General features: G+C 47.2%; 1 protein-coding gene across 3 annotated transcripts in view; it reads right to left on the minus strand.

Annotated features, from left to right (window-relative positions):
- Positions 1–22,349, minus strand: part of Ube4b (ubiquitination factor E4B) — a 99,746-nt gene that overhangs the window by 61,719 nt on the left and 15,678 nt on the right. For 2 of the 3 annotated variants that reach the window (XM_006539088.4, NM_022022.3), the window contains exon 2: positions 8,465–8,651. In XM_006539088.4, coding sequence (XP_006539151.1) covers positions 8,465–8,651 — 187 coding nt within the window. Of the gene's footprint in view, positions 1–8,464; positions 8,652–9,072; positions 9,284–22,349 lie in introns of those variants that run through there. The other variant, XM_006539089.3, reaches the window with a different exon arrangement.

Consider the following 22,349-nt stretch of genomic DNA (forward strand, 5'->3'; position numbering starts at 1 on the left):
AAACCCACCAAAAGCAACAGCCCATGGCATCCCTCTCTTCTGAAACCACTGTTATCAGTCTTTCCCACTTCCTGCTGGAGAAATCACAGTGGATGAAGTAAGCCTCAAGGATTAATGTTTTGTTCCATCCCCCATCTTCCTAAGGCGAGAGATATTTAAAAAGTTAAAGCCTTGTTGGGTGTGGTGATGCACGCCTTTAATTCTAGGGAGGTGTAGGCAGGCAGATCTCTAATTTTGAAAACAGCCTGGTCTACAGAGTGAGCTCTAGGACAGCCAGCAAGTTGTACACTGAAAAGCCCTATCACAAAAATCAAATTAAAAAAAAAGTAATTTAGGACTGGAGAGATGGCTCAGCGGTTAAGAGCACTGACTGCTCTTCCAGAGGTCCTGAGTTCAATTCCCAGCAACCACATGGTGGCTCATAATCACCTACAATGAGATCTAGTTGCCCTCTTCTGGCATTTAGGCATACACACAGGCAGAACACTGTATACATAATGAAATGAATCTCTCTCTTTTTTTAAAGATTTATTATTCATTTTGTGTGAGTACACTGTTGCTCTCTTCAGACACACCAGAAGAAGGTATCAGATCCCATTACAGATGGTTGTGAGTCCCCATGTGGTTACTGGGAATTGAACTCAGGACCTCTGGAAGAGCAGACAGTGCTCTTAACTGCTGAACCATCTCTCCGGCCCATGAGATGAATCTTAAAAAATTAAAAGAAAAAAAGAAAAAAAATTAGAAGTAGGGGAGGGGCTGGAGAGATGGCTCAGTAGTTAAGAGCTCTTCCAGAGGTCCAGGGATCAATTCTCAGAAGTCACAGGGCAGCTCATAACCTTCTTCAACTCCAGTTCCAGGGGATTCAATGCCCTCTTCTGGCCTCCAGAGGTACCAGCCATGTGGTACACAGACATGTATGCAAATAAAACACTCATACACAATAAAATATTTTTATAAATGAAAATAGGAGAGGTGGGCGGATCATAAAGATCTCATCCAGTCATCCATTCACTCCCGTCTATAGATAAAAATCAAAATCTCTGAAGCCATGGATGGTACTGTCTGCTGTAATCCTAGCACTCAGGAGGCAGAGGCAAGAGTGTTGAGTTTGAGACACTTAGCAAGACCCTTAAGAATCTAAAAGAAAGGAAGGGGCTGAGAGGATGGCTCAGAGGCAAGCACTTGGTGAGTTCAAACTCCCAGTGTCTGTACTTTAAGAAGAAAGAGTTGGGCATGATGCTCATGCGTGTTCTCATGGATGGAAAGACGGACTCTCAGACAGGTGGACATCTGCAAGCTGGCTTCTGCTCCACAAATTTCTAGGTCAGTGGGAGTACATCTCAAAACAAAAAGGAAGAAGGTTGCTAAGGCATGACTTCTGAGGCAGCCCTCTTACCACCTGACACATGTACCACACACACACACACACAAACGCACAGAGGAATGCACACACTGCATACACAACATGGACACACAAGTGCACACACACAATACACACATTCGAGCTCTAATGCACACACGAGTACACACGCACATGTATGTACATACACACAAATTCTAAATTTATGATGTGGCATCAGGCAGGCAACTCTATGAATGCTGTGATTTGTCCTTTAAGTTTAGTGTCTCTGTTTATCTGCTCAGTAATGGGACTAAGGGAGAAGGTTCTCTAGCCCCTCTAGTTCTGTTAAAGTTAAAACTGTCATCTGGTGTTCGTGAACGTGCATATCTGTGGACTCATGCACGGGTGTGTGCACACATAAAGGAAACACGTTTTCCAGGAACTCCTCCCGTGTTCGGCATTGCTCCTCTGCCCTCACAGAATTTACCTTTGAGGCAGGTACAGGGACGACAGCAGTGCTGTGCAGAGCCGGCCTCAGGTCAGGCTGGGAAGGCTTTGAGCAGAGGAGATGGCAGGACAATGGGACCACTGGTGCAGACACACCATCACTAACAAGACACTGACACCTGCTCCAAATTCACAAGGGGACGAATGTGGCCTAGGAACAAATGTGCAAGCAAAAAGGAAGGTTCCAACCAAGAGAAACCTTCAGGGTGTTTGGGGCTCCCTTGCAGCAGCTCCACAGCAGCTTCTGCCTGGGTCTCTGTCTCTAGCCAGTATCTGACTTTGTGATTTCATTTTCTCAGACAGACCTCACTACGAAGCCTACATTGGCCACAAACTTGTGGAAATCCTCCTGCCTCTGCCTCTCAAGCCCTGGGCTTACAGGCATAAGACAGTAGTGCCCAGCTGTATGTTTCTCTTTGCTTATTTGTTTTGGCTGTTTCTATTTCATTGGATGGAGCCCAAGGTCTCCTGAATGCTAACAAGCTCTTCCACTAATTGCATGCCCAGCTGCAAAGCCAGTTTCTAAACCACACACAAAACTTTCCCTCTCCCAAGCCCGTGCCAAGTGTAAGAGGAAAAAGGACTTTAGTATAAGCAACTGGTAATAGAACAAAAGATTACAACTCGGCCAAAGTCCCTGGTACCATTCTTAGGCAAAGGCAGTGTGCTGATAAGAGTGCCCTTCCCTTAGCTGAAGTCCCCGAAATGCACAACTAACGTGTTAAAGACTTCATTGAAGACTCAAAATTAGAGGACATGGGTTGGACTTTCCTGCTCTTTCATCAAACACCAAGGCTACTTCTGCACTAAAGGCCTCTGCCTCTGCCTTTCCTGCGCACAGCCTTGCTTGCCCACACCATTCTGGACCCTGCTGACCCCATCTATCACTGAGGCTCATGGTTGTCGCTAGAGCAGACGAATTCCCTCCTGCTCTCCCTGAGTACTTTATCCCAACACCCAATAAACTGTAAGCACTGAGCTAAGAGCTGGCATGGTTGAAATACACACTAAGTGGGGCTGCACGACTGTTCAGCATTTAGCATGTCACTGTGACAACCTAGAGACATTAGCAGGTTCAGGGAAGTGAGAGTAACACCTGTAACCAACAGACAGGGATCATCCCGTTTGCCAAGCAGTAATGCTGGGGTGTTGTTGTTGTTGTTGTTGTTGTTGTTGTTGTTGTTGTTTTAAGGTAGCTTTGTGGCCTTTTAGCTCAGCAATGGAAAGGCAGAGGCAGGTTATATGAATTTGACGCCATCCCTGTCTACATAGAGCTTCAGGCCATCCAGGGAGAACACACTGAGAACCTGTCTTTAAAAACAAAACAAAAACATGATAGCTGGGCATATATGTGTCTGTGTATATGTGTGTGTGTATGTGTGTGTTTGTGAGAGAGAGAGTGTGTATGTTTGGGGGGTGAGGGGAATCAAGCCAGGGTTTGCAAAGGCTAGGCAAGTGCTCTTCACTTAACTACATCTCTAGCCCAAGGCAGAGTTGAAAACACTCAGTCCTGACCTGGCCCCTGAGGACTGACACCCACACATGTGCACACAGCAGTCAGCTGCAGTGAGAGCACAGCAAATGCGCACCACCTTTTAAGAGAAGGAAAAGCAGTGTCCGTCACTGTCGGTCTCCCGTGAGAAACCCAAATCCACGAGAGGCCACGAGGCCATGAGGAACGATCCTACCACATTCACAGCGTAACAAAACCCACTAACAGTCTCGCAAGTCCACGGCCTTGCTGAAAGGCCAGTGCAACCTCTCTGTGAGGACAGCTGCCTAGCAACCCAGGCAACCTTGCACCAAGGCCTCCCCTGTTACTGATCTTTGTGGCCAGTGATAATTCAAAACAACTTACATAAGCTCCCCCCCCCCCCCTTTACCTGGGCAGCTGCCTACCTTCCTGTCTCCACACATGACCGACCATGATCCCCTAAGTACTCATGTGCCTACACAAGGCCCGATCCCCTGCAATACACAAGTTCCTATACTCTGGTCATTTCCAAATGAACTCACTTCCTTAGAGGTCTCTCTCTCCACTGTTAGCTTTAAAGGAGGAGCTGAGTGAAAGCGTTAAGCAGCTTCTGGGAATGGTGTATGAGGTGGGACTTTGAGGACCATGGTGCTGAGGGAGAAGTGGGACATCATGGGCTCCACAGAGGTCCACGGGCATCAGCTATGTCTCTGTGCCCATCCCAAGTATTTTGTCCTTTTTTTTTAATTTTAGAAGGAAATGAATGGTTCAGGGATGATAAAACTCTCTTCAGGAGGAACGACAAGGCAGACTTGCTGGTTTCAGGGGGAGGAGTAATCTTCATGAACTTCAATTTGTAGTTTGAATCTAACACTTGTGACAAAAACCATTGCTCTCCTCTGTCCAGCATGAGTCTCGGGACAAGGGGATAAACTGCATGTCAAGGAGCTGAGACAGCACAGTGGTTCTCTCCACTGTTGGGTTTAGGAGAGGGGTGAAGAGGGTGTGTGAGGGTGACGTTTTTTCTCTTTCCATGGGAGTTCCCAGGACTGAACTCAGGTCATCGGGCATAGAGACAAGCGCTTTTATCAGCTGAGCCATCTTGCCAGCCCCATAGCTTTTTTTCTTTATTTTATACTTATTTGAGACAGGGTTGCCCTGGAACTCACTACACAGACCTGACTGGCCTTGAATTCACAGAGCTAGCCACCACTGCCTTCCAAGTGCTGGTGTTAAAGGTGTGTGCCATCACACCCAGCAACTCTTCACTTTTAAAATGACAATTGTCATAATTTCTTGAAACACCTTTAAGTTACACAAGCCTGTGCTGTTCTGGTCATTTTCTCTTTGGGGCTCATTCACTAGTTCACCCCATCTTTGAGCTAATGCCAGGCATGGCAGGCACACGAGTGAACACAACAAACACTAACTCCTGAGCCAGACCTAGAGTTTCCACTCCATCAGGGAAGGCAGACTAAACAGGGCACACAAGCACTCAGGTGTACAAGGAACACAATGCTGGAAAGAGCCAAGAGGCATGGCACTTTGTTATGTATGCTAGACAGTGGCCAAAGACAGCTTTTCTGAGAAAGGGATGCTAAAAATATTTTGTTAGCCTGGTTTGGGTTCTATTTCTTCCTTTTAAAAATCATCTTCATATCTTTATTTATTTATGGATGGGGGAAGCCTACTACACCTACGCATGCTCCCCCCACCCCATGTGTGTAGGGGGGCAGGTCAAGGGGCACCTTACAGAGGTTGCTTCTTTCCTGCCACTCTGGGTCAGGGGACTAAGTTTAGGTCATCAGGCTTGCCAGTGCGTGTCTCTGCTTGCTAAGCCATCCCACCGCCCTGATCTTGCTTTTCTAAGGCAGGGTTTGTTTGGATTTTTTTTTGGGGGGGGGGGCTCATACACCACAGCATGTCTCTGCCTTCCAAATGCTGGCATTAAAGGTGTGTGCCATCATATCCGGCAACTCTTCACTTTCAAAATGACAATTGTCATAATTTCTTGAAACACCTTTAAGCTACACACCACATAGCCCACAGCATGTCTCTGGTGGTCAGAGGCTCGTGCTGTGGAATCATGTCTTTCCTCCCAGTCTTACGTGAGTTCTAGAGTGTGACATCATCTCTTCACGTTTGTTTAGCGAGCCCATTTACTTGCTAAGTCATCTCAGCAGCCCCCTAAGCTTGACGTTAAAGGGCTGGGGAAAATGGCTCACTAAGCACAGTACTTGCCACACGTGCATGAGAACTTGAGCTCAGCTCTCCAGCATCCACACAAAAGCTAGGTTAGGTTAGCAAGGCACAGCTGTAACCCCAGTGCTGCAGAGCCAGAGCCAGAGCCAGAGCCAGAGCCAGCAGGATCTCAGGTTACCGTGGCCAGGCGCCTTAGCCAAATCAGCAAGCTGGGCTCAAGAAGGCACTGTCTCATAAAACACAGCAGAGCACAGTCAAAGGGAATACTTGACACCTATTTCTGGCCTCCACACACAGGAATAGGCATATGAACACACATCTGCACACATACCTACACATGGCGTGTATGTGTGGGAACACACACATATTTATTTTTAAGATTTTAAGGGTGAAATGCTGATGAGAAAGAAAGTAGACGTCAAATGGGTCATAAGATTATGAGTCTAAAGTTCAGGATGCAGATCTGAGCTGGAAATGTAAACTAAGGAGTTATCAAACTGGAAAAAATACTAAAGCCAGGACACTAGATGAAATCAGTAAGAGAATAAACATAGAGAGTCAAGAGTTTAAACACTGAACGCCGGCATGCTGCCCTAGAGTCACTGAAAAGGAACAGGGAGGACGGGAACCAGGACAAGACTGTTCTGGAAGCTAAACGGTGTTTCAGAGGTGAGGGGGTGAAGCCACCAAGCGAGGAGACAGAGACTCAGAGCAGAGGTTCCCCTCAAGCTTGCTCAGCTCAGCACAGGGTGCAGGGCTAAAGTCAGAGGAGGAGGGATTTAGTCCAGAAGGCTTGCCGGGGAGAGAGGGGTGGGGGCTGCAGGGGAGAGGGGTGGGGGCTGCAGGGGAGAGGGGTGGGGGCTGCAGGAGAGAGAGGGGTGGGGGCTGCAGGGGAGAGGGGTGGGGGCAGCAGGGGAGAGGGGGTGGGAGCAGCAGGGGAGAGAGGGGTGGGGACAGCAGGGGAAATGGGAAGAAGGGGCTCCTTTTCACAGTCGCCAGCACTGTACACACAGTGCACTGCAAGGTCTCAGAATGGTTAACAAGGGTTCACCTGAGGTAGAAGGAAAAGGGAGCTGTGAGAAGTGAGGCTTCGCTAGGTGAGAGGAAGTGCAGGCACTGACTGAGGCCTAACAAGAACTGGGCGTGCACACAGGAGCCCGACAGAAGCGATGACAGAGGCTGTACAGGTTCCCTTCTGCATGTGTGTCTGCTCCACACTGAGTGTGTGCATGAGAGCGAGGAGAAGCACACTCGGCAGCAGAGAAGGAAAGTGGACAGGAAAGCCGTGAAGCTGCCTGGGTGTACTGGGCTCTTCCTGAGTTTGTGATCATGGGCTTGAGGGAGATCGACAGACCACATGGCTGCGTGAGCTCCCCTCCAGCCTGGACGAGGGTGGGAGACAAGCGGCAGGCGGGTGAGGAATGGATGGAGCTAGAGCTGTGACACAGCCAGTAAGAAAAACAGATGGGAGTGGCGCTGCCCTCAACATATTCCAGAGCTGAAGGGATGGACGCCCCCGTCATAGCGAGGAAACAGCATAGCAGCGACCACATTTCCCAAGGAAAGGACAAACTCACCCTGGAATCCTGAACGCTAACTCTATGAGAAAATTGCCACAGCTACTCAAATCACGCCTTTCATAGCTGTTGTTCCCACCAAATGACGCTTTGTTCTGAATTTCTGTTATCACTAACAGAATGATGGGTCGGCATTTATCCACGCAGAGGGAGGCCTGTGGAGGGCTAATGACTTAAAGCAACAGATGCTTTTAGCTGACATGAGAAAGAGCACCTAGTACTGGAATCCACAGTCATACATGATTCTTATATGACATACATGGCGCTCCTAGCTCCTACTTCATAATTTAACTGTTACGTAGTAATTATGAAATGACCATGCTTGATAGAAAAGTCATGAAGGAAAATATTTCCGGGTACACATGTGAATGGACATCATCATTTCTTAAGAAAGACAACCCTGAACATCATCTATGAGCTCATTTATTTAAAACAAACAAACAAACAAACCCTTTTTACCAGGGTTAAGCAGCTCTCGAGGAGACAGCTACAAACACCACACAGGCAGAGCTGATTCCTGCGGTGCGAGGGACTGCACCCAGGTCCTCACGCATGCTGGTGAGTGCTCTGCCATCCACAGTACCCTTGATATCCACTCAATTCTAGAAACTTTTGTGCCAATGTAGCACAAAGACAAGAAACCAGGGCCTTGCCATTCGACCATTACTTCACTCTTCCATTTACAGATTACTTTTTGATCGTGTGTGTGTGTGTGTGTGTGTGTGTGTGTGTGTGTGTGTGTGTGTGTGTCGCACGCATATGTGCACTATACACTCAGAAGGTGGTGGTGGGTCTCTTCCTTTCATGTTCTTGAGACAGGACCTCCCACTGAACTAGAACTCACCTATTTGTTAGACTGGCTCGCCAGTGTCCTAGAATGTCCCTCCCTGTGTCTACCTCCTGAGTGTCAGGGTTACCGGCATGACCTCCTGAACCCGTAAGTCTTACGTGCTGTGGGAACTGGGGGTCCTCACTCCCGTGCAGGAAGCCCTTTGCCCACCATGTGCGCTCCCTAACCCCCAGACAGCATTATGGGAAGGCAGAGCAGTCTTTAGGGGAGCCCATGCCTATAGAGAGGGAGAATGGGGATTGGAGGGAGAAGCATCAGCCAAATTCACAAACTCAGCAGGAGCAACTCAGTCTTCGCCAGACCTGAGCCTGGCTGGAAGAGGAACTGGAGCTGGAGAAGGGGAAGGAGATGGGTTTGCAGAAGTCTTCACTAGTCACTATCAAATGAACAGACAGAAGCAAGACACACCGACCGCAGTGACCTTCAGGCCACTGATTGCTTTAATCAGTGAGGCAACATCGAGATGCTGAGACCAAAGTACAGCTTCCAGGTTGGAGGCTGAGGCTCACCTGCTGCACCTATGGGGGAGGTAGCTGGGGTCATGTTGTGGACATTGAGACCAAGACTCTGGGAGGGGCCTGGGGCTGATGCAGCTATTGGAGGTCCCGGAGGGTTCTCCCTCTGGGGAGATGTAAGCGGGGTGGTCGGCTGGGAGGTCTGTCCACCAGCAAGTCGTGCCAGGCGCCTCCGTCGAATCTACAGAAGAGGAGAGAAAGGACATTCTGTCACTGACAGTAGAAACACAACCACCTGTAAGAACAATGACGTCAGTGTACTAAAACCATCAAAACCATCTCCAAGCTTAGGAGCCAAAGACACCTAAAAAGAATGTGTGCAGGGGCTGGAGAGACGGCTCAGCAGTTAGGAGCACTGACTGCTCTTCCAGAGGTCCTGAGTTCAATTCCCATCAACCACATGGTGGCTCACAACCATATGTAAAGGGATCCGATGCCCTCTTCTGGTGTGTCTGAAGACAGCTACAGTGTACTCATATAAATGAAATAAATTTAAAAAGAATGTGTTCAGAAAAGTAACAAGGCAAAGCAAATGTTCCAGTTGTGTGTGTGTGTGTGTGTGTGTGTGTGTGTCAGAGGAAAACCTCAAATTTAGTCCTTACCATCTGCCTAGTTTAAGCTAGCTCTCTTCTGTTCCCCACTGCATAGGACATGCTAGCTGCCCATCCATGGGGGGGGGGGGTATCGTTAGGTCTCAGCACCCCCACCTCCCTCCCCATATGTCTAGAAATGAGCTTAAGCAGGAGCACAGGCTGCAGGACTTCTGGAGGTTAGAGAAAAGCTAGCATTCCTCAGGAACTTGTGAAAGGGTTTTCTATCCCCAGAAAGAGTCCCTCCTCCCAGCTTATCAGCCTCCTCACAACCCACGTGATTTGTCTGCCCCACACTCAAGCACTATCTTGCTGCTCTCTGTACTCTGGCTAGGCTCTCTTGCTATCTCCCAACACCCCTCTCCCCACCCCTACTCCCCTGCTTCCCTAGTGTTGCACACAAATAGCACCAGGGCAACCCACAGCACCTTAGGCCTGACCAAGTCCAGTCTGCTTTCTCTTCGCTCTGCTCTGGACTCTTCCAGACGCCCCTGGGTACTTTCCTCTTTACTCATAATAAAAGCCTCCCCTAGCACAGAGATCATGTCAGCAGTTTCTTTACTGCGCTCCTCCACAACAGTTTCTTCTCTTTGCCTTCCACCCCAGCATAAAAGCAGTGAAGACAAGGCACTGCACCTGGCTCTCTGTGGGTTCTGGACCTGAAATCTGGTCCTCACACTTAGGTAGCTAGGGCTTTACTAAGTGAGCCATGTCCACAGCCCCAAACTGATGCTCTTAGAAGCTGCTGCCTTACTCTTGAAACCTATACAGTGATCGGCTCACCAAGATGCTCTATGTTACACTGCAAATTTCCAATATGCTCACTACCCAACACACTAAAACCTGTTTTGGTTATATATGTGTGTGTGTGTGTGTGTGTGTGTGTGTGTGTGGTGGCGAGAGCTATCTGTTCAAGAAAGGGTTTCTCTGTGTAGCATTGTCTGTCCTAGAACTTGCTCTATAGACAAGGCTGGCCTTGAACTCAAGACATCCACCTGTCTCTGCCTCCAGAGTACTGAGATTAAAGGTGTGTGTCACCACCGCAAATCAAAACCTGGTATTTTAACAAAATGGCATTATGTAGTCATTTTAGATAGGTAAGATTTAGAGGCTACATGGCTCAGTAGTTAAATGTACTTTGTTCTTACAGAAGACCAAAGTTTGACTTCCAGCAACCATTTCTAACTCCAGTTTCAGGGAATCTGATGCCCTCTTCAAGACTCTGTGGCAACCAGGCACACATGTGGTACACATACATATATGCAGGCAGGACAACTCACACACATAAAATAAAAATAAATCTAAAAAAATTAAAAGAAAAGTCTATTTCACCCAATAGGAGAAAGAAACAAAAGATACACCAAGACACAAAGTTTATGTTTAGGCTGATTTTTTTTTTTTTTTTTTTTTTTTATTTATTATATGTAAGTACACTGTAGCTGTCTTCAGACACACCAGAAGAGGGCGTCAGATCTCGTTACGGATGGTTGTGAGCCACCATGTGGTTGCTGGGATTTGAACTCTGGACCTTTGGAAGAGCAGTCGGGTGCTCTTACCCACTGAGCCATCTCACCAGCCCCTGATTTTTTTTTTTAATGTGATCAAAATGAAAATATAATCGGCCATTCTCTGAATGCTTCAGTTACCAAGTAATTACAAATAAACATAGGATGGGTCACAGCAGCATTTCCTATGTCACTCATCCTCCCTCCCTCCCTCACACACACACATGCACGCACCACCACCCTGAGGTTATACATGTATACCAAGCACTAGATGTGAACAGGCTTCTCAGAAATGAGGCAGCCCCAGACACACACACTCCTCCTACCAGGAATAAGTAGGACAAAGCTCCAGCCCCAGCGATTCCTAACAAGGACAGATTCCAGGAAATGCGTGTCCTTCTCACACTGTGCAACACCTGTGCCCTTTACCTCTCTTAGACCAAGGAAATGCCCTGAGTCCTTGCCCCAGAGAGGAGAAGCGTCTCCTCCCGGCCTGTGCCTCAGACATGCCAACCAATCGCTTCACCTGAAACATGTCACACAGGTCACTATCTCAAGTTTACTTAAGCACATTAAATCTTTTGAAGAAGGGATTAGGAGAAGCTAGGGAGATGGCTCAGTTGATAAAGTTCTTGCTCGAGGACCGGAATTCAGATCTCCCACACCTGTCTCCCCCTGCACAGCTGCAAACGTGCCACAGCCACGCAGGCTTTGTCAGGGTGCTGGGTGTCTGAAGTCTGGTCCCTAAACACTTACAGCAAGCATGTTATCCACCAAGCAATCTCCCAGTCCCGACTTCTTTGTTGCTGTGTTCTGTTTTAATTTCAGCAATAAGACCTGAGCATGGGGCGTGCCACACTCTTAGCAAGCACTCAGCTCTCAGGTTGACAGCTCCAGCTCAAGGTATGATTTTCTTTGAAAACTAAGAGATAAAATCTGCATCATGAAATTTAAGTGTGCCAAGTTTTGATGTACGACGGAGCTGGGGAGCTGGCTCGGCGGCTGGGAATGCAGCCTGTGCTTAGATGGGACTTGAATTCGGTTCCCTGCATGCACGATGGATGACTCACAACTGTCTGCAACTCCAGGCCCAAGGGATTCCCCCTCATCGGCCTCCTCTGACACTGCACACTTGCCAAAAGCACACAAACAAACACCCATAATTAAAAATAAAAATAACTCTTTAAAGTTTCCATTGTATCTTATTATTGTGTGCATATGGGTGTTGTGCCCACACGCTACATCCATGCACCACATAACCCACAGAGAGTCCTTAGAGGCCAGAGAGCGATCTGCTGAGACTATAGCTACAGATCTTCATGTGGATGCTGGGACTGAACCCAGATCCTCTGGAAGAGATCTACTGACCTTACCACAGAGCTATCGCTCTAGCCTGAAATAAAAATAAATGTTCTTTTTAAAATTTTTAATGACATTACTGAAAACACTTATATAAATACTAATATGAACAGCCCCCATTCTCAAAGATTCCCTGATTTTCTTTAGTGATTCCTGCATATTCTAGTTTTCAAACACAGATATCTTCTTGTATTTTTGTCACTTTTGCATCTGGCTTTACACCACCAGTATTTTCAGTACTTAGGACTACATTTCTTCAGAGCACACTAACACTGCAGCTTTCTGCCATATCTGCCCACTGCTTTGTAGCCTTGGCTGTTGGCACTGCACTGTGCTTGCTAATGACTCCACTAAAGGGCTGGGCATACCCAAAATCAGGGGTTTGGTTTGGCTTGGTGTCTGAAGACAGGGTCTCACATAGTCCGGCTGACCACACACTCATTATCTAACTAAGGCTGGTCTTGAACTTCTGATCCTACTGTCTCCACTTCCCAAGTTCTGAGAATAAAAGCATGTGTGACCATGCGTCAATATGCGGCTCAAAAAATAAGACATTTTAAGTTGCTGCGGCCAGGGGGTGATGATGGAGTGCACCTTTAATCCCAGCACGTAGGAGGCAGAGACAGACAGATCTCTGCTGAGTCTTGAGGCCAGCCTGGGCTACAGTTCGTTCTAGGATAGCTAGGACTACACAAAGAAACAAAGAGCCCTCACTGCTCCTGGACACTCATGTATGGGGGATTATAACCAGGTATAATTCCAGCTCCAGGGATCCAACAACCTCTTCTGTCCTCAGAGGACATCTGCACAGTCCCCCTACACCCCTAACACACACACACACACACACACACACACAAACACGCACAGAGAGGGAGGGAGGGAGGGAGGGAGAGGGAGGAAGTAGCCAGTCCCAGCATTCCAAGTATTACTAAATTCCTTTTCTTTACTCAACCTACTTTTTATGGCTGGTTATCTCAAGTTAAACCTAGGTTCTTTTTAAAAGATTTCCTTTTCCATTTGTCACAGATCAAAAATGGAAAAGCATGAAACAGAAACAGCTGTGGCAGTTCCATGGCCACGGCTGTGCCCCGCCCCAGACCCTAAACAGGAGCCACATTCTGCCCGTCTCAGGTCACATTTTTAGCTGACACTACAACAGGGTTTCCCCTAATGGCTCTCCTGATGCTGTAGGTCCCACCCCCTCCTCCGGATTTACCCACACTAGACTCAAGGCAGGGAAAGCCCCAGGGCAGGGCAGATCAAACTGCTCCTCTTAGTTTTAGCTCGTTGTGGGGGTCGGGAGGGTCCACAAAATACTGCTTTAAATTTAATAAAATACAGTCTGCAAAAATCCTTATTTCCAACTAAAATTTTACAAAGTAAATAAATTCCAACACACAGACAGACATCACTCACAACTTCTAGTCTTTAGGATGTTCTCCTAAAGATAGTCTACACATTTTTCAGTCACACGAGACCTCCCAGATCTCAGCAACAACCTACCCCTGTTCCTACGAAGAGGAAGGGGATGGGACAGGGACGACGGACAGATGGTAATCTTTCTACTTACAATGTCACTTCTGGAGGCTCTTGGTGATCCTGACACAAAGGAGTAAGTGAATAATTAACTGAGGTAGCCCTCTGCTTCCCATGGGCCAGATGCAGCTCTATAGCCCATGTGTAAGCTCAGTTAACAACCCAGGGGTCCGCACACTCCACTACCATTTTACAAGTGAGGAAACCACCTCCAGTGAAGTGACTTGCTCAGCAACACAGCTCAGGGGACACAGTGCAGGGTTTGAAGCTGGACTGTGACTTCCCACACATCACCTGTCTCCACACAAGACATTCCTACGGTGACAAGGTGGCACTGCCGCTGACTAGTTTAAGAAGTCAGCTTTGTACAGACTGCTGGTGTCGGACACTGCCTCAACCCTCTGATCAGCAACACTGAACATACTGACCTCTCTGGTGAGGGGTGCACAGTGGAGCACAGAACATCCACCCGGTGTTCTGGCTACAATAGGACAGGAGCATCCTGTCCTACCACGAATTCCTTGTGGCATGTCGATAAGTGCCTACTGTGTGCCACAAAGTTGAAGAAGATGTTCCACTTGAGTCCTAATTCCTACCCTCAAAGTCCTCTAAATAGACCAGGAAAGGAAAAGCAAAGGGGCAGTCAGGACACAAGGTCAGGAGGGCATGGGATGAGGGCAGAGGCAGTATGGGAAGGGAGCACACGGACGCGTGCCTGTGTCACAGCCTCACAGGGAGACCAGCCCACGGAGAGCTCAGCATCCTGTATCCTCACCAGGAATAATACAAAAGTAGGGTGCGCTGTGTTCACTTTGATGTCTTCTTTTTTTTTCCTCTCTAAGATTTATATTTATTTTTTGTGGGTCTGTGTGAACCTTTCACAAGCATGTATATACAGGTGCCCATGAAGCAGACCTCGAGGCCAGGGGTTACAGGCAGCTGTGAACCCTCTTATCCGGGACTCTGGAATAGCAGTGACACCTCTTACAGACTGAGCCGTCTCTCCTGCCTCACATCCATGGCTTTTAAAACTAAGTGTGTTTCTATGCTTTTCAGGGTTTACAGTAGACTTGTAGAAGCTGAACTAAAAATCCAGTTGCTACAAGACATGCACCGATTTCCTCTGTATCCACACTACTGCTAGTGCAAATCTCATACTACACCTCTAAAACCTGCAAACACTTGCTGTCACCCTGTTCCACCCCACCTTCCCTCCAAGACCAGGTGACAGGGCGGAGACATAACTAACTCCAAACCCTACCTAACCGGGAAGTGATGCTTGGAACTGCCTGCCACAGGCTGCGCACAGCACATGGGGAAGAGGACTAATCCCCCTCTTCTGACACGCTCCTGTCCACATAACTGCTCTGCAGCCCACCCTGCTCCTTCTGGTCCTGTCTCGCTTGTTAATGAGACCTTCAGCACCACCGCCCAGTCCCCACATCTCTATGGCGACCAAACCTGCAAACAGTTCAGCACAAGCCAAGTGTGTCTGTGTACACTAATTTATACGCTAAGAGAAAACGTGAACACATTAGTAGCTGATGATTCAAAGCAATTTATTCAACCTTTCTGTAAATGTAAAAATCGTCAGATTACAAAGTCGAGAGCTAAGGGCTGGAGAGACGAGACGGCTCGCTGGTTAAGAGCACTTGCAGAGGAGGCTGGCTCAGTTCCCAGCACACACATGGTGGCTCACAACCATCTCTAAGTCGAGTTTCAGGGAACCTGATGCTACTTCTGATACTGCAGACATGCATACGGTACACATACAAGCATTCTGGCAAATCACTCATATACATAAAATAAAAATAAATCCGCCAGGCAGTGGTGGCACGTGCCTTTAATCCCAGCACTTGGGAGGCAGAGGCAGAGGTGGATTTCTGAGTTTGAGGCCAGCCTGGTCTACAAAGTGAGTTCCAGGAAAGCCAGGGCTACCCAGAGAAACCCTGTCTCTAAAAACCAAAACCTAAAAATAAATAAGTAAATAAATCTCTTTTATTTTTAAGTTGAGAACTGAATTTAGCAGCATGCACTACAATAGGAGCATGAGAGTAAGCTCATGGCTAGCTTGTACTACTGACACCATGTTTCAAAAAAAAACAGGTAGGGGGAAACTGAGCTTGTCTATACTCTAGCCAAGCTCAGCTGTATACGAGGGACATGAGCTAGGACGTCTGGAAGAAGGCTGGAGTGACATGGAGGTGAGGCAACGAGAGGGCAAGCAAGGCTGTGACGAGGCGATGGAGGAGCTGGGGAGCGTGACTCAGCCATCTTTCTGTTCCTAGTTGCAGAAGGCAACTCCTGAATTCCTGAAATAACCTCCATCTTTGTTAAGCTCAGCAAGCTGCACTGTGGCTTACAGTGGTCTGCTTATAAATACTTCCACTCCCCAGGATGCTCAACAGTGTGTGGACAGCAGCATCTTGCTTTCTTCACTTCTGGGTTTTCAGGATTCAAGTCTCTTACACAGTGTCTTAGTGTCATGTTTCCGTCACTCCCAGGAACAACTGTGAAGACCCAGCACGCTGAGCGCCTGAGCTGTGCTCACTGCTGACTGGGTTTCTTTTTCAGAGCAGGTAGAAACCCGCTGGGGTGAGGACAGAGGTGCACTGTCAGAGGCAGGTGGATCTGCAGGAACCCACACTGCTTCCCCGACAAGCAAGACACAAGTCAGGGCAGGCAGGCTGAGACACGCCCACTAGCAACACCACCCTGATGCCCTGGACTTGCTCATGAAGGTAAGGAGCAACTGAGATAGACGACCATGGCAGTCACTGTGAGGACGAGCACGAAGGTGGGACAAGACACCAGACTGGCATAAGGACATGGAAGAGAGACGGTCAAGTCCAGGCACATTTAATTAGTGCTACAAAGAACTTGGTCAAAAAACAAAAAAACAAAAACCTTGGTCATTCTTTGGAATTGAGGCATGAAGAAGTAGTGGAAAGCATAGATTTCAGGCCTGGCTATCTACATGAGATAAAATTCTGTAAAGCAAGAATGCAAGAGACTTCAAGAGAGCAAGGCAGCCAGGCAGGAGATATAGCCCTGCAGCACCAGCCCCTTGGGAAGCTGAGGTAGAATTGTTGGACTCAAAAGTCTCTGGCCAACCAAAACTAAATAAATAAATAAATAATAAAAGGATACTGAGCATAGGAGACAACCTTTGGCATCTATAGGCTTCCACACACACAGAGACAGATGCACAGACAGGTAAACAGACTGAGACACACACACACACACACACACACACACACATACACACACACACACACACAAGAATGGAAGGAGCTAGAGGTTAAACTAGGAGTACCTGCAAGAAACTCATATAAACGGGAGGCAGTGGAGCCTGCCCGTACTCCTATCCCTTGGGAGGCCGAGGCAGGAGCATTGCTGAGGTCAGCCTGAGATACAGTAAGACTGTATTAAAAACACTAAATGAAGAATGGAGAAGAAGGGGACAAGGGTAGAGGGGCTCCAGGAGCGCAGCAGCTAGGCTGACACACACGTGGCTGTTGCTGACTGTTTCTAAGTTTACAGTGAGGCCTGGGAATTTTAAAAAGCAAAGTAGAAAGATGGGAAAATCCTGCACTTTTCCCAGAAGGGAGCATATTTAAAATTGGGACTAAAGAGGGCATGACTTCTCAAAAAAGATGAAAGCCATTAAAAGGAAGCAGGTGAAGCCGGGTGTGGTGGCGCATGCCTTAAATCCCAGCACTTGGGAGGCAGAGTCAGGTGGATTTCTGAGTTCGAGGCCAGCCTGGTCTACAGAGTGAGTTCCAGGACAGCCAAGGCTACACAGAGAAACCCTGTCTCGAAAAAACAAAAAACAAAAATAAATAAAGAAACTTAATGCATAAAAAACCAGAACCTACAAAGAAAAAAAAAAAACAACGTTTTTTTAAAGGCAGCCAAGTACTTTACCCTGGAACAGTGAAGCTGCTGCTCATACGCAGGAACTGCCTGGCTGGAAGGCCTAGTCCAGGTTCAAGGGTTATACACTTTTAACTCATTTGAGGAACTTTGCTTTGGGGTTTGTAAAATGACCCAATGGATAAAGAACTTTGCTGAGCAAGCATAAACACCAGAGTTCTGACCCCAAATCCACGTAAGAGCTGTGTGGGTGTGGTCGCCCACAAACCCAGCCCCCAGAAGACGGAGATGCAGATCCTAGGGCTAGCTAGGTAGCAAGACAAGGTAGTGAGCTAAGTCCAGTGAGGGCCCTGATAAGCTCAGTAGTCAAAGAGGGCACCCTGTTCCCCAAAAGATGCAAAGGGCAGGGGTTTTTCCAAAATATTCATCAACACTTGATTTTGGGAAAGGAGCTAGACACACCATGGCATAATGGTCTCATGCTTACCACATGAGGCCCAAAGATCAGGCTCAGATTCTGAGACTTGGGGGAAGCTCCTTCACCACTGACAATCCCACAGGTTCTAGACACTTCTCAGAAGGCACCTGAGCTTGCTGTGGCAGTATACGCTGTAATCAGAGCACTCGGGAGGCTGAGGCAGGAGGATGCTAAGTTCCAGGACAGACTGACCTAGATAATGAGGCCCTGTGTTGCACAGATACACGAGGAGGAAACAAAGAGGGGACGATGTAGAGAAGGAAGGAAAGAAGGGTGAAGGAAGAAACACTTTACCACTCCATCTGAAAATACAGCAGAATCCACAGGCAGGAGTGAGCAAATACCATTCCATCTCCAGTCGGCCACAACACCAGAGCCCTTCTAGCTGGGTCTAGCCTCAACCTCGGCTGTACCCACACCTACCTGGGTTCCTCTCTGAGACCTGAGTTCCTGATACAGGAGAAGTTGACAAAGAGCCACTGACCTCGCAGGTAAGCATCAGAACAGGCTGATATTCTGCTCCATCTGCCAGCTCCTCTTTACTATCTGCACAGCCCAAGCCCTAGCTGACAGGGGCGTGGTCCATTCTTATTCGTCCTACGTCCTTGCAACCCTAACAGTATCTCACCCAGAGAGCACTTAGTAAACAGTTGCTGAACAAATGAAGGAGTCCCTGAGAAAGACAGGTGACAAGTGTTTCCCAGAGACACACATCACACACGTATCAATATTTTTCAACCCAGAGCTCTCTCCATCTTTCTGCACTTTGATCTCTTTGAGGCTCAGATACTACTTTCCTTTAGCTTGGGTTCTGTTAACATTGTGCGTGCAGCAAAGCTGCTGTCCTGCGCATCACCTCTGTGAGCTGACAGAGAAAGCAGAAGGATCCAGAGCCTCCCTTGGGAAGCATTGTAGGGCTGTAAGGAGGCTGTTTTAGCTGCACTGCATCCTGGTTTGTTCGTTTGGTTGGTTTGGAGTTTACTGTTTGGTTGATTTTTGTTTTCTGACACAGGATCTCACTGTATATCCCTGCTGGCCTGAACTGCTAAGTAGAGCAGGCAGCCTGTTAACCTAGAGCCTGCCTGCCCACCTCTGTCTCACTAAAATTAAAGCTTAGGCCACCACCCTTGGCTCCTTTGGGGTTTCTGTCTAGTGCTGGGGTTGAGCCTAGGGTGTTACGCATTCACAAGAGTCTCCACTCAAGCTGCACCCTCAGCTCCTTTCCCTTTGGTTTGCTTTTTTTTTTTTTTTTTTAAGATTTATTTATTTATTATATGTAAGTACACTGTAGCTGTCTTCAGATACTCCAGAAGAGGGAGTTAGATCTCGTTACGGATGATTGTGAGCCACCATGTGGTTGCTGGGATTTGAACTCCGGACCTTCGGAAGAGCAGTCGGGTGCTCTTACCCACTAAGCTATCTCACCAGCCCTGGTTTGTTTTTTTGAAACAAGGTCTCGCTGTGTAGCCCAGGCTAGCCTTGAACGTTCAGTGATCCTTCTGCCTCAACTTCATCAATATGGGAATTACAAGAAGGTACCACGGTATTCAGCTTAAAAAAATGATTCTTAGCCGGGAGTGGTGGCACACGCCTTAAATCCCAGTACTCGGGAGGCAGAGGCAGGTGGATTTCTGAGTTCGAGGTCAGCCTGGTCTACAAAGTGAGTTCCAGGACAGCCAGGGCTATACAGAGAAACCCTGTCTCCAAAAATCAAAAAAAAAAAAAGTAGATTCTTACAGCTATAGTTTTGTGTCGACACCAGAAAGATCAGGCTAGACAAGCACCCTGCAGGTGCCACTTGCATCTTTGATCTCACTTAGAGTCGATGAGCCAAAGCCAAGCAGAAGCTGCTTCTAACACTGGTCCATAAAACAGACTCAGTAAGTGACAAGCCCCAGGAGAAGGGACCAGCACTCTACCGAAGAAGATGGCTTGCCACACAAGCATAGGGACCTGAGCTTGGCTCCACAGCACCCACATAAAACCTGGGCACATGGCTCGCATCTGCAATGGGGGAGGGTGGATAGGCAGATTCCTAGAGCTTGCCAGCCAGCCAATCACGCCAACTGAGCTCCAGGTTTAGTGAGATCTTATTCATGAAAATGAGAAAGATGGGCAACTGGAGAATACATTAGTATTCAGTAATAACAGTAATCTCCCCTGGTCTCCAAGAACACAAGTTCCCACAGGTAAGCAAGCATGTGTATACATACACACACACACACACACACACACACACACACCATACATATGTGCATATCTAAATATGTATACAGTTAACAGTGTGTACTAACTGGTTTTGTGTGTCAACTTGACACAAGCTGGAGTTATCACAAAGAGTAAGCCTCCCTCGAGGAAATGCCTCCATGAGATCCAGCTGTAAGGCATTTTCTCAATTAGTGATCATGGGGGGGGAGGACTTATTATGGGTGGTGCCAATCCTGGGCTGGTAGTCCTGAGTTCTACAGGAAAGCAGGCTGAGCAAGCGAGTAAGCAGCATCCTTCCATGGCTTCTGCATCAGCTCCTGCCTCCAAGTTCCTACCCCATGTGAGTTCCTGTCCTGACTTCCTTTGATGATGAGCAGCAATGTGGAAGTGTAAGCTGAATAAACCCTTTCCTCCCCAACTTGCTTCTCGGTCATGTTGTTTTGTGCAGGAATAGAAACCCTGACTTAGACACAGAGTTAGTATTTAACTGTCTCACCACAAGACCACCATTGTTTCAATCCAAGTGTACTTTCCCTGGGGTGGGAGCACTAAGACTGGTGCTCAGCAGGAGTGGTCACTGACTTTAATCACGAAATAACAAAAACAAACAAGTTTCTTTTAGGAGAGCTTATATGTGGTAAAGAAAAATTATTTCTCTTTTAACAGCTTCATATTTCTCTCATCTCATTCAAAAATTTTAATTGATATTTTTTTCTGTGTCCATACTGTCTCCCAATATTATGATCAGGGAAACTGTACTGTTCGGTCGCACAGAGCGTTCCAGCCAACGATGAGGTGGGCGTCCATGACCGTGACTCCACCCACTTGAGAGGCAGCCTGGGCAGATGGGACAATACCTAAATAACAAAGGCTGGTTTTTTTCACTTTCTAGTAATTTTTAATTCCATCCCAGAAATAATTTTCCACATTAGGCCATCCATAAATTCAAATTTTCTCTGTAAATGTATTTTGCTATTTTTTTGAAAATTTAAAATCTGTACATTATTTGTAGCTAACCTAAATACCTGATGGGTTATTTTGCTGTTTTTAAGTCTATACATTATTTATAGCTAACTTAGTACCTTGTTTACAGATAAAACCTCTATAAGAATACTTGGCAGACTGAGGAAGGAGGACCCCAAAGTCAAAGATGTCTTGGGCTTTATATTAAGTTCCTGTCTTAAAAAAACAAAAACTAACAACAACATGAACTAACCAGTACCCCCAGAGCTCCCAGGGACTAAACCACCAACCAAAGAGTACAGACGGTAGGACTCATGGCTCCAGCTACATATGCAGCAGAGTATGGCCTAGCCCGTCATTAAGGGGAGGAGAGGCCCTAGGTCCTGTGAAGGCTCTATGCCCCAGTAGGGGATGCCAGGTTCAGGAAGCGGGAGTGGGTGGGTTGGTGAGCAGGGGGAGGGGTTAAGGGGAGGGGGGATTTCAGAAGGAGACCAGGAAAGGGATAACATTTGAAATGTAAATAAAGAAAATATCTAGTAAAAAAATACAAAGAAAAAAAAACTAATACGGTAAGAAAAAAGTGTTTGTTTATGTATATACACACACAGACATATGGGTTATATGAGTATTTTGCCTACCTATGTTTCCTGTGCACTACCTATGTGCCTGGTTCCCTCGGAGGCCAGAATAGGGAGTCAAATTCCTTGAAAACGGAATTGCAGATTGTGAGCCACCATACGGGTTCTAGGAATCAAACCCAAGTTTTCTGGAAGAGCAGTTAGTGCATTTACCGCCAAGGTATGTGGCCCCTGGATAAAACACACACACACACACACACACACACACACACACACACGGGTTTTTTTTTGTTTTTTTTTTGTTTTTTTTTTTTTTTTGGTTTTTGGTTTTTCCATTTGTCAAGACAGGGTTTCTCTGTGTGGCTCTGGCTGGCCTGAAATTCTGCTCTATAGACCAGGCTGGCCTTGAACTCAGAGATCCACCTGCTCTGTCTTCTGAGTGCTGGGATTAAAGGTGTGTACTATCACTGCTAGGCTGAATTATATTTTTAAAAAACATTTTAGGTAAGTTATGGCCTTATGTATGATTCATATTTCTTGAAAACAAGACTTTATACCATAAATACAAGATGGAGGAATGGAGACACAGTGCTCTTTCAGAACACCAGTGTTCAATTCCCAGTACTCACATGGCCGGTCACAACCATCTGTAACTCCAGTTACAGGGATCTGACACCCTCTTCTGGCCACCAAAGGCACCAGGTACACACACAGTGCACATATATACATGAGGGCAAAACATTCATTTAAAATAAATGGGCAATGGTGGCGCACGCCTTTAATCCT

Source organism: Mus musculus, chromosome 4 (assembly GCF_000001635.26).
Source record: "Mus musculus strain C57BL/6J chromosome 4, GRCm38.p6 C57BL/6J".
Taxonomy (NCBI): domain Eukaryota; kingdom Metazoa; phylum Chordata; class Mammalia; order Rodentia; family Muridae; genus Mus; species Mus musculus.